Here is a 12,853-nt window from a genome sequence, read left to right on the forward strand (position 1 = left end):
CAATACGTGGATGAAGAACACGCACACACAGTTTGGATCTTGGTCTCTTCATCAGGTTCTTAATCAGTTCCTCCTTATGGACTCACATACACACATAAACTCACACAAAGGTTGACCCAGAGGGGAGGAAATTGAATTAGCAGTGTGTAATGCAGCTCCTTGTGTGTGTAATCAGCGCAGGCTTAGAATACAGGACCATTGTAAGACACTGTGGTCGGTGCCTGGAGAACCAGTAACCGCTGGGGGAAGCTGCTCTTATCACCAGATATGATTATAGCTGAGGGAATGTGTATGTGTGTGTGTGTGGGAGTGGTGGTGAGATTTGTGTGGGAGTCATGACTGCGTGGGGAATGTGTGTCTACATGCCTGTGATGGTGCACAAGTAAGTAGCTACAACTTTTAAAATGATGCAAATAAAAAAGAAGAAGAAGCTGAGAACTGTTTCCCCCCCATGAGACCCAGCAATGCACTTTTTTATAATTTTTGCATCCAATGTTGCGCCAACAAAAATAATAGCGGCATTTTTTACATTCATTACAGCTAATGCTTTTGATCTGTGTACATTTTTTCTTTTGTTTTTTTTCTTATAGTGTTTTTATATCCTGTGGTTAGAATAACAAAAATACATTCTTTTTTTTTTTGGTTTCCACTATCATTGTTCGAAGCAGGCTGCAGGCTGTGTTTTCCACTGTGGATGTCATTGTTTTTCAATGTCTGTTAATTATTTTTGTGCTGGTATTTTGCCTCCTCCTGATATAGTGTTTCCTGCTATTGTCTTTTTCTACCAGGCTAGCTGCCTCTGGACTTGAGCCAGCCAGTCCCTCCTACCTTAAAATACACAAGCACACATACACACACATCATGACCATGAGTGCACACACACACACACACACACACACACACACACACACATTCTCTCTCTCTGCCCTCCCTCTGCTCTCCCTTCCTCCTCTTGGCACTTGAGAGAAAACACAAGAAGTCAGTGATACGGCAAAACCAACTGTGTGTGTGTGTGTGTGTGTGTGTGTGTGTGTGTGTGTGTGTGTGTGTGTGTGAGGGAGGGAGGGAGGGAGAGAGTCCACCAGTCAGCTCAGAGGGGTTAATCTCTCTCTCTCTTTCTCGCTCTCTCTCCCTCAGTCTCTCCCTCCCTCTGTTGCCTTTTGTTGCGGCCCCTCACTTTCTCAACTCTTGGACAGAGGGAACTGATACTGTGCCTGTGCATGTGTGCGTTTGTGTTTGTGTGTGTGTGTGATGTTGGAGAATCCTCACCACTTTCTGGAACTGTACATGAACATGACTGATGGGACTTTGTAACGCACTCCTCGCGCTGAATGTTTACAAGGCAGACTGGTAAGGCAGTCCTGTTCTTGGGCAAGCTGTCTGATTTCATGCAAATGCAAAAGTGTCCGTGTGTGTCTATATGTGTGTGTATGTGTGTGTTTTTGGGTCTGCGTGTGGGGAAATGCTGTCAGCAATCCAGCAGGTTATTTGCAAATGTGTGGTGTGTTTCTGCGTTTTTTGAGCTTTGCGAACTTTTTTTTTATGTTTTCAAGATATAAAAACGCTTGCAGAAGGTTCCTCTGTCTCTTTGCTTTCCTTTCATTCCACCTCCTCTCCGTATCCCCCTCTTTCTGCCCGGCCCAACTTACTCAAGTTACCGGCTTCCTCCTGTTGTTATGAGCCCCGTGGTTTCTCTGCAGTACTCTGAGGGCGCTCCCACGCTCTCTTAAAGAGAAAGAAAGGAAGGGAAACGGCGATAACTATTTCAGAGCCACAAAAGAAGTGGGAGAAGCATGGTATAGTTTCGCTCCACTCTCTCTCTCTGCACCTCCGTGCGAGCTTTTGTCCCTTTTAGCACTGAGCAACTTGGAAAAATGGATCTTCCTTTTGCACTGGTTGCTTACTTTTTTTTCTGGACAAAAGTTTTCTCTTTTCTTCCAAGGTGGTGGGGTAGTGAGAAAATTGGAAACAGAGCCACCCACAGTGGAAGTGAGTCAGCCCGGCATTTAGTGGTGTGTTGACTTTGGAAATGGCAGGGATTGGGGGCGGTGGTGGTGCTAGTGCAGGGGGACAGAAGAAGTTGTCAGAAAAAGAAAAAAAAAGAGAAAGAGAAGAAAAACAAAAAGTGTCAATTTGTTCATATTTTCTGGTGAGGGTCCCAGAATCTATGCAAAGTGGGAGCTGAGTTGTGGATAACAGGCATTATAGGGAAATGAATAAATTAGGAGAGGAGAGGAGAGGAGAGGAGAGGAGAAGGGGCTGTTTATAAAGGGAGGGAGCGGCTTGTGTCCATCTGGGACAATCCCAAGTGCTGAAAGCTTCCCCACCCTGATCCCAAACATCTCTCTCCCCCTTCACTCCCTCTGTCTTTCTCATTGTCTCTCCCCTGCTCCTTCACCATAAAATGCAAGTGGATACATTTTGATTTCAGTCTGTGGAAGGCATCCAACTTGTTGCATTTACAGACACATGTCGCTATCATTTTCCTTCTGCCTTTTCTTTCTTTAAATAGCCTTTGTCACCTCCTGCCTCTGTTTTCCTCTCTGCTTCCCTGTGGATAAACTGCCAGCATATTAGATGTAACATGACAACATAAAACTAAGAAAATGGGGAAGCCCTGCTGCATTTTTGAATTGCATGTTGCATAATATAAAACGGTATCAATGCATTGTGGAAGAAGCACAGGCAAAGCACAGACTGTGCAACATTGTGATTCAGTCACAGCAAGTCACAGCCAAAGGCTATTGTTTTGTCCCATGGGAGAGATTATGGCTGATGGTTAACAAAGCAGCCAAAAAGCTGATATCACAAAAAAAATAATAAAGAAACTTGATTTGTCCATCAGCAGTGCCTTACAAGCCAGTAACAGACATTTTACACATGTTCTCCTCTTTCTCATCACTCACCACCTTTAAATATTTACTGCTTTCTAAGTCATTTAATGCCAGAATGTAACCCTGGAGAACATAAGCCACAACCCAGTCAGTCTCTTCAGTCCTCTCCCTTTGTTTAGCCTGCATGACCTTCCTCCAGCTCCTCTTCCTCCTCCTCTTCCTCTTCCCTCCCTGCTCTGCCTTCCTCCCTCTGCTCTGCCTGGATACCCAGCGATAAGGGGACAGCGACGGTAGCACTTCCTCTCGCCACAGGAAGCAGGAAGTGTTGATTTCCACCACAGCCTCCCTGGGCAAACTCTGCACTGAGTCCACTGGGATCCTCACTCGCACTCTCAGCCGTATCGCAGCGAGCCTGGGATACAGGCAAAGAAGCGCATGTGTTGTGATTGGAAGCTGTCTGCTCACAATGACCCCAGTATGCATTTGCTTCGCAGCTGTGCCTCCTGACTGATTTTCATGGTAAAGCACCTGGGAAGCAGCTTGGTTTGCGTCTCTTTGACCTCAGGCTTGGCTTGCAGGTCACAGGATGATTGGCTAATTATTTCCCTAATCACGCTGCATGTTTTGATATCACCCTCTGTCGCCACTGATGTGGATGGAGGCGCTGTTGAGCTTAAAAAAACACAAACAACCATTCATCAGCTAATGGATTCCAGTTACGCTGGTGGGTGGGAGGGCTGGGTGTGAGCCAGAGAGAGAGAGAGGGAGAAAGAGGTGACATAAAGAGAAAGTGGGGGAAGACAAAAAGCTGTGCATCAGGGCAGAAACGATACCTGAAGGGTTATTTTTCCGTTTTCTTACTTGTTTTTGTTCTGATTATGTTAAGATTATTATGATGTTATGATATCTTTGTGTGTGCATGTTTTAAATTTGCACTGCCAAGTGAGGTCATGACTTCTTTTTTTAAAGGTTGCTTGAACAACATCTTCACTGACTGAAAACAAGGTAAAGAGGGAAAGACAGATGGACACAGCAGCAATACTGAGAAAATTACATTTGATTTGGGAAAATATTGGCATCAAATAATCCCAGACCCACTCAGTTGGGTTTTTTAAAAACTTGTTCCAAGATAGTATTAGGAGGGTATTATTTTTCAGCGAGTGACGCACATGGCCAGAAAAACAAGTGGAATTATTTTGAATTCTGAATCAAGGATTTGTAAGAGAAAGCAGGAACTGTGAAAGTCAGAGCGACTAAGTATGAAACACCACACACACAGAGTTTTTATAGTGCTGCTCTGATCACTTATTTTCCAGTGTTTTCTCTGTGTGTGTGTGTGTGTGTGTGTGTGTGTGTGTGTGTGTGTGTGTGTGTGTGTGTGTGTGTGTGTGTGTGTGTGTGTGTGGACGGGTATTAACATCTTCATGGGGACCAAAAATTGGTAGTTTACTATACTTGTGGGGACAAACAGCCCTTGTGGGGACCAAAATCCCGGTCCCCACGAGTTTGAAGGCATTTTTGAGCCTCAAAATGTGGTTTTAGTGTCAGGGTTACAATTAGGTTATGGTTAGGTTTAGGGTAAGGGTTAGGGTTAGGCATTCATTTTTGATGGTTAGGGTTAGGGTAAGGGGCTAGGGAAAGCATTGTGTCAATGAGATGTCCCCACAAGGATATAAATACACACATGTGTGTGTGTGTGTGTGTGTGTGTGTGTGTGTGTGTGTGTGTGTGTGTGTGTGTGTGTGTGTGTGTGTGTGTGTGTGTGTGTGTGTGTGTGTGTGTACGGGTTCGTGCTATCCTGGTGGGGACCAAAATCTGACTTTTACTATCCTGGTGGGGACTTTCTGCACCGTGGGGACCAAAATCCAGGTCCCCTCGGGGTTGAAAGCAATTTTCACACTCAAAATGCGGTTTTACTGTCAGGGTTACAATTAGGTTATGGTTAGGTTTAGGGTAAGGGTTAGGGTTAGGCATTCATTTTTAATGGTTAGGGTTAGGGTAAGGGGCTAGGGAAAGCATTATGTCAATGGGATGTCCCCATGAGGATAGCAAACCAGACATGTGTGTGTGTGTGATATCTATGAAAGTCATTCATCATCTCTCACGCAAAACCCTTGCATGGTGGAAAATGAGTTGCCTAAGTGACAGAGGTGGATGAGGTCTCATGTTACTAAACTTTACAAGCTAGAAATTTGTATAATGAGAAAAGGACACATCTACTTTCTAAATTAATTCAATTAAATTAAATTTTATTTATATAGCACCAAATCACATCAACAGTCAAGCAGCTTTATATTGTAAGGCAAAGACCCTACAATGATACAGAGAAAACCCTGTCAATTGGATAACCTTGTAGCAGCCCGAGCAAGTACATGGAGAAAGTGGGATGAAAAAACTCCCTTTTAACAGGAAGAAAGCTCCGGTGGATTCAGGCTCAGGGAGGAGCAGCCATCTGCCATATACTATGACTGTCTGCACTTTCCAGATGGTGAAAAAAAAGATAATTTGTACCTGGGATGTGGATTGATGCTAAAGGTTGTGTAGCTTGTCATTAAATTTTATGGATATTGGATTTAAAGCCTAGCATTATAACTTGGTTTTCCCTGTAATTAACCACACAAGTCAGAAGGGGGGAAAAAACATTAATGAAATAAACAGAAGAGTGGCAAAGGCAGCTACTTGTGAGTTTGACTGAGGAGCTGAGTAGAAGAGAAAGCAACAATGCCATAGCAAAGGATGCTGAGACATTTGGGCGATTAGGAAACAGCGGAGATATGAACCTAAATTGCGGTCGGGTTAAGGGTCAAGAGGGGTGAGGAGGTCAGATAGAGCCCAGCTAGCTCAACTTATAACAGGATATCCTGCAAGGAAAAGCCATCTGGTTCTCCTTCTCCCTCTCCTTCTCTGTCTTAAATTCCCACAAAAGGCACAGCAGTAAGCAGAGGTATAACCTTTCCATGAAAACCCCTGAGAAAACACAAGTTCATCAGTCATCGGTGGCAGACAGCTGATGTATGTGCCTACTTCATGTTCTTCTTCTTCAGCAGAACTCGGAGCACACTGAGTGTTTTATATAAGTGTGCGATGACAGCTGTATGATGTTTTTATCCACTTGTTTCAGGGGCTTCAGCAGCTAGGAGGAATTTTCCTACAGGGGTAGCAAAGTTGATCTTATCTTAACCAGACAGTGTCTAAAAAACACAATGAATCATCCCTCTTCTATTTCAGTCAGTCATGCCTTAAACTGATATCAACAACTTAATACTCAGAAAGAACTGTTTTTCAGTCGCAGTTAAGCCCCATTTATGGAAGAGGAAAATTAATTAATGGAAATTTGTCATGTATTAAAGGTATTTGTATCAGACGGCACTTGGCACTTTTATACATGTTTTCCTTCATTTGAACCGGTGTGAACAATGACTTACAAGTGCAATCAATGCCAGAAATTGTGAGGCAATTCTAAGAAAACCAGTACTGTGGTTTGTCAAGACATCTAATAGCAGGAAACTACCGAGAGCACAAGATTTTGGTTTTGTTGCTTCAAAGGTGTCACCATCTCATTTGCTTCTTTGCCACGTCTTGTTGTGAAACCAATGAAGGGGGAAAGTCTGAAGCGCATTTGTGATAGTAAAGTATAGTATACCCTCACGGCCACTTTATTAGGCACACCTGTTCAATTCACACATGTTCACACGGGAGCACCACAATGCATTGAGGCATGTAGACGTTGGTCAAGCTGAAGTTCAAACTGAGCGTCAGAATGGGGAAGAAAGGTGATTTAAGTGAATTTTGAATGTGGTGGTTGTTACCAGACAGGCTGGTGTAAGTGTTTCAGAGACTGGGCTTTTCCCACATGACCATCTCTAGGTTATACAGAGAATCGCCTGAACAAGAGAAAATATCTAGTGAGCATGAGTTCTGTGGGAGAAAATGCATCGCTGATATCAGAGGGTTAAACTTGTTCAAGCTGATAGGAAAGCAACAGTAACTCAAACTGCATCCAAAGTTTGCAGAAGAGCATCTCTGAACACACAACATGTCAAACTTTGAAGCAGATGGGCTACAGCAGCAGAAGACCACACCGGGTGCCACTTCTGTCAGCTAAGAACAGGAAACTGAGGATACAAGCAGGTTCACCAAAACCGGACCAGAAAAGATGGTCTGATGAGTCTCTGTGTAATTCAAATGATACAGTCAGAATCTGGTATAAACAACATGAAAGCACGTGTCCAATGTGCCTTCAAAGATTCAGGCTGCTGCTATAATGGTGTGGATATTTTAGTACCAATTTTGAATGCTACAGACTATTGTTGTTGACCATGTCCATCAATTTATGACCACAATGTACTCATCTTTTAATGGCGGCACATCTGTCTAGCCATTTTCTTAACCAGATATCCAACTTTAGCCTGTCCCATCTGGCACGGGGCAGCACAGTGGTGCAGTGGTTAGTACGCTCACCTCAAAGCAAGGATACTGGCTCAAACCTGCTCTGTGTGGAGTTTGCATCTTCTCTCTGTGCAGCTAAAAGAAATGCATGATTCTGTGTCTGGAGATCACACTATCTATATATGTATATGGTAAAGGCATATAGTCAATCTTAACAGTAGCTTCTCACAGATGATTTTTATGTAGATGAGAGGTCTAAATGGTACATACCCTAGCAGTCTAAAAATGGATGTGACCAGACAACCACATTTGTTCTCGGGGACATTGATCTGTATCTGCATGTAAATGATGTTACTGTCTCGTTCTGTGCTGCACGATGAGCTTATAGTTATGGGCCTTAGGATCTTCGAAGCTTCTTGTTCCAGATTAGACAAGTTGTAAACAGACTTTTTTCTTTCTTTCTTTTTTTTTTTTTTTTTTTTACCTTGAGCTGAAGTGGTTCAAATAACCAGGTTAAACTCTGGCTTGTTTACAACCCATTCTGTAGTTGGAGCTCCCTTTTGTTTTCACATATTTACTGTAAGCGAGGAGGATGCTACTATAACAGAAAGCAAGACCCTAATAATTCAAAATGATGCTTTAAGCGTACACACAGCTGGCTTAACAAAGCCCAGGCTGACACTGCCCGAGAAACAAACCCATGCCAGCCTGTTTTGCTTATTTAACAAGGACTGCAATTATATTTGTTTTAAAAGAAAAATCAGTAACAACGCAGGATGACAGGTTACTAAAACTGTCCGGTAAACACCTCGTGAGTCCATGTGACTTTTGTTTACAGCGGCTGCTTCACTTGTAATTGGGTATACTAAATCTAAACAAACTGACAAAGTTGCCACAATGCTTTGGACCCCGGTTAAATATCCGTGAGCGTGACAGCACTGTGAAAAAGATGCAGGAAAACACAGGCCAATCATAATTTAGTGTATGTGCATGGCCAGAGCATGCCAGCAGCTATTTTAGTCTATCCTGGATTGTTTTATTTTGACAGGAATTTAGAGGGAAAAAAGATAAATACTACTTTATGATCTTCTACAGTTTCTTCAGAGAACTGCCTCATTTGCTCAACGTGTCAGACAGACTTCAACCAACTAATTCTTCCCATTTTGTGAAAACCTTCATGTTTCCCCTTATGCAACAGTTATGCCAAAGTATAGTCATTGTTCTCTCCGTTCGCTGAATCACATACTCAGCCTGATATTCTCACATTCGAGTGCGCTCTTTAAGTGGGTGACATTTTCCATATGGAAAAATTAACTTATTTTTTTCCTACCGTGGTTAATCATGACACAAACAAGACACACAGAGAAACACAGAGGGACAGACGGAGAGCGAAACGAATGAGCGAAGGATTGAAAGCGAGAGAGGGGGAACAAGAGTAGAGCTATTTTTGGCCTGTCTGGGTGTTTCCTACACACACACGCTCACGCTTCTCAGGCTTGTTGTTGTTCAGAACGGTGGGTGTTATAAGGCTGAGTTTTGATTTGATTTGACTTTACGTTTTGAGGCTTTGTGTGTGTGTGTGTGTGTGTGTGTGTGTGTGTGAGAGAGAGAGAGAGAGAGAGAGAGCCGGCTGCTGACATCCCTGGGATTTTCTTGTGGTAGCTATGGTTTCTTGTGGTGTTTTGAATAACTTACCATAACTCCAAACATCCTCGGGGTGTTAAGGGATCCTCGGTCCTTCATCATATACTCCTCTTGTGCCGTCACCGGAGCTGACCTCAGTTCACTTTCAATCAAACCAGATCAAACGTCCAAAAGAGAGGCTGTAATTCATTTAGTCAAAACCGTCTTTCTGTTCAAGTATTTACCGCCATCTTTTGTTGCTCTGCATTAAACCTCTCACAGATCTCTTAGTTTTTTTAATGGTTTTGGTAGCGCTCGGATTTTTAAAATGCTGATAAAAGTTCCTCTGCAGTTTAAAGATGCTATATGTATAGTTTGTATAGATAAATAATGCTATACGACTGGTGTGTGTGGTAATGCCTCTTAGACCGAAGTGGATGATGAGATATTGCACATAAAGCTGGAAAAAAAGTAACACTGTTTCTTTGTTTTACCTTTCAGTGGTGGTTAGTGATGACTGCACAAATGACACTGTTGCTATTTTGCGGAAAATGCCTGTCAGCGATCCATTGTGTTTCTGTGGACTGCATATGTCACCGAAGCTTTCCATGCACCGAGTCCTTTCAGACACTGGTTCAGCCTCAGTCTTTTCACACGTATCTGTAATTTCAAAGTAGAAAGATGTATATTAATTTCCTGGAACTTCCCTCACTTTGATCTTAATCAAAGGGTTTTTTTTAACTAACAAAAAATGCAAGTCCCCAGAACAAAGACATCCTATAATGTGACTGGATAAATACAGTCCATACAACATGAATAAAACCTGAAAGACTTTCAAAGGTCTGTACTGTATATAATGTATGTGTTTAGCTTATTTATGTATTAGTCTTCTGCTTGAAGATGCTAACATATGCCAGTCTCATGTAAAACAACGGGACTAACAAACTGATGCTGGAAAAAACTTAAATATTTAAGACTCACAGCAAAATTAAGTAAATTAAGAGTAAACCTAAAATAGACTTTATAAAATAAAAACATAAAACTTTAGTAAATGATAATATATAAAGGTAATAATCTTCACAAGGGAATGTGTTCAGGATTCTTGTTTTGCCCAACTCTTAATACCCAAAGACAACCTAATTAACTAACAATAAAGAGGAAGCAAACTTCTCATGTTTAAAAAGCTTTTTAAAGTTTATATTTATTTCTAAATATCTCTATATTTATCTCTTATCTCTATATCTATATTTATGTTTTTTTCACGCATTTTATTCTCATATCATTAAGAGTTCTTTCAATCAAGAATGATTTTGCAATCAAACGCTGTGCTATCGACCTACAGCTTGGATTTCCTAATACATGGTTTCCCATGCAGCTCATTGTTACTCACTCCTCATATGAATTGGTCCACAGCACAGCAGCTAGACCGCTAACAAAAATCTGCAAAACCTGCCACTCCATATCAGCCTTGATCCCTGCTTCCCATCTCTGCTTCCAGTGAAATTCAGAATTCATATCAAAATTTTATTAGTGCACATGCCTTTTCATGGCCTTATCCCCGCTTATACAGGAGAACTGCCAAAAGCTTATTACAGCAGTCGCGCTTTCCGTTTATCAGATCAAGGTCTTTCAGCTGTTCCCCATTCTGCAACCACACTTTTTAGGTTGTAGCTCCTAAAATGTGGAACAGTCTTCCTCGGTGCATTAAGTCGGCTGAGTCTGTGGTTTCTTTCACATCTGCTGACATTTTTTGATAGGTTTTGCTTTTTAACATTGTGTCCTTTTTTGTTTTAGTCTAGTCATACTGCCTTTGTATGCAGGTATGTACAGTATGTTGGGCTACGCAGACCCATTATGACGACTGCAACATTTGTGTCTGCTCCTCCTTAACTCCTCCTAGACAGGTAATCAATCTGGATTAAACTTATTATATACATTGCCCAGGTTACCAGCACTGTCAACATTAATTTTATAATTTATATATTTTGATCTTTTCAAATTATATAAATTTGACATTCACACATATATATTATGTGAATGGTGGCTTAAAACATTAGATCTACATTATACGTATATTGTGTACATTACATGTACGCTGTTTCTAAACTCATGTTGATAAAGTACTTTTAGTACAGTGAAACTTTGGGGTCAGAGAACTGTATTGTCATGCATATCTGTAAATAAGTGTGGAAAAAGTGGCACTAATAATGCCTGTACCCTAATTACCAATGAATATGTAGCTTGGAAGAAGAAGAACAATAAATATATAAATCAATTATTTAGTTATTTAGTATTTATGCACAGCCATTTTTGCCACCTCATATACCTATATACAGTGATACAATGAACATAAAAAGAATAACATTGTAAATCAACGTACATGTCCGTGTTTTAATATATGAGCGAAATGAGGAAACAGTGAAAGCTCATTGTTCTAATTTCCACCTCCATATTTTTACTCTTGTACTTTACTAAAATAGCTTTATATGGTTTAGAGTTCAAAATAATCCTTACTTGTCATGAATGGGTCTCAGTTTATAATCTGTCTTGAAAACAACTACTTTTAGCATCTTTTTTCTGATTGGTTGCTCCTCACAAGCTTAAATAGTAGGTGGGCGGGGCTTCTGTTTGCCTGAAAAGACCATATTAAGCAGCGGTCCCCAACCCCTGTAGGGTCCCGTGGGCCATGGACCCGGGCCATATATCTGGCCCAGATATCGGGCTGCGAGAGTTGAGGCTCGGGTGTGAAATGTATGGTTTTCAGGGTTTTTATTGGTTTTTAGCATTTTTTTTTTTAGCATTTTTATCATTAACTTGGTTTCCCTGGGTCTTTTTCTGTGTGTTATGAATAAATCTTCTTTTTTTTGGTACCAGTATTGGTTTTATTTTGTTTATTTATCCACGACACCTTAAAGGCTGGTCCGTGAAAATATAATCGGACATAAACCAGTCCGTGGCGCAAAAAAGGTTGGGGACCGCTGATTTTAAGGACATCTCCTCCCTCTAAAATTAGGACATCTGGACAATTGGAGCAGTTTGATGTCTGAGTTTTCAAATCATAAGGATCACTTACGTATACATTGACCTTTTATAAAAGCTTCTTGTTTTATGCTTTGAATGTGTGGTTAATGCATTTTTTTGTGTGGGTGTGGGTGGGGTATTGGCAGTTTCTGGTATAACTCAGAATGCAGGTACTGAGCTTAAATTTGTGAAGAAATGCATTTCTTCCGTGTGCTCAGTTTGGTGGAACTTTAAAAAGCATGTCTGAAGGTTTCTGTCTTTATATCATGATTAGAAACTGATGATCACCAGACTAAGGCAGACTCAAACATGGTGGGGGGAAGCATTTTCAGTGTGTTACACCCATATAATTTTAGCCCCTTAAATTACTAGCAAAGAGAATTAGGAAATGAAAATATGTAAACGCACACAAACACACGGCTGTGTGCATACATCTACGTCCGCAATATTCACAAAAATAAAATCCCAGTGCTTTTCCTACCAAATATTTTCCAGCCTTATTATTTTTATCCTCTTTGTTCTTGTGTTTACACAGCCCCACTAAAGATAATACATCTTTTCCTCCCCGTCTGCCCCTCCTCCTCCTCCTCCTCCTCTTATTACCCTCCCTCTTCTGCATCTTCCCATCTCCCTCTTTCTGTCTTCATCTGGATACCTTTCTTTGCTTCCTCCTCCTTGGCTTGTCTTCATTCCCATCATCCTCTTCTGTTTTCTCTCCTTCAGCTCCTTCCCTCTTCTCATGCAGCATTCCTCACATTCCTGTTGGCTTCATAAGGGGAAGGACCCCGCTGGCAGACCAAGGCCAAACATTATTACAGTGCTCCCAGCCTGTCTCTGTCGCTCTCTCCGTTTCTCTCATCCTATCTGTCTTATTTTTTTCCCCTCGCTTATCTCCTAAACCACTCTGCTCAGGTCCTCTTATCCTCTTCCTGACTTTCCTTTAACTTTTTAATCCCTTCCCTTCAACATTCACTCCTTTATTCATT

General features: G+C 41.4%; 1 protein-coding gene across 1 annotated transcript in view; it reads left to right on the forward strand.

The window, feature by feature from the left end:
* The first annotated feature begins 1,161 nt into the window (after positions 1 to 1,161).
* The window catches only part of hdac7a (histone deacetylase 7a), a 55,164-nt gene continuing 43,472 nt past the window's right edge, over positions 1,162 to 12,853 (forward strand). Inside the window, exon 1 of the mRNA XM_063464657.1 lies at positions 1,162 to 1,350. Within this exon, the coding sequence (XP_063320727.1) occupies positions 1,332 to 1,350 (19 nt within the window). The 5' untranslated portion in view covers positions 1,162 to 1,331. The remainder of the gene's footprint in view (positions 1,351 to 12,853) is intronic.

This window comes from Pelmatolapia mariae, linkage group LG20 (assembly GCF_036321145.2).
Source record: "Pelmatolapia mariae isolate MD_Pm_ZW linkage group LG20, Pm_UMD_F_2, whole genome shotgun sequence".
NCBI classification, from domain to species: domain Eukaryota; kingdom Metazoa; phylum Chordata; class Actinopteri; order Cichliformes; family Cichlidae; genus Pelmatolapia; species Pelmatolapia mariae.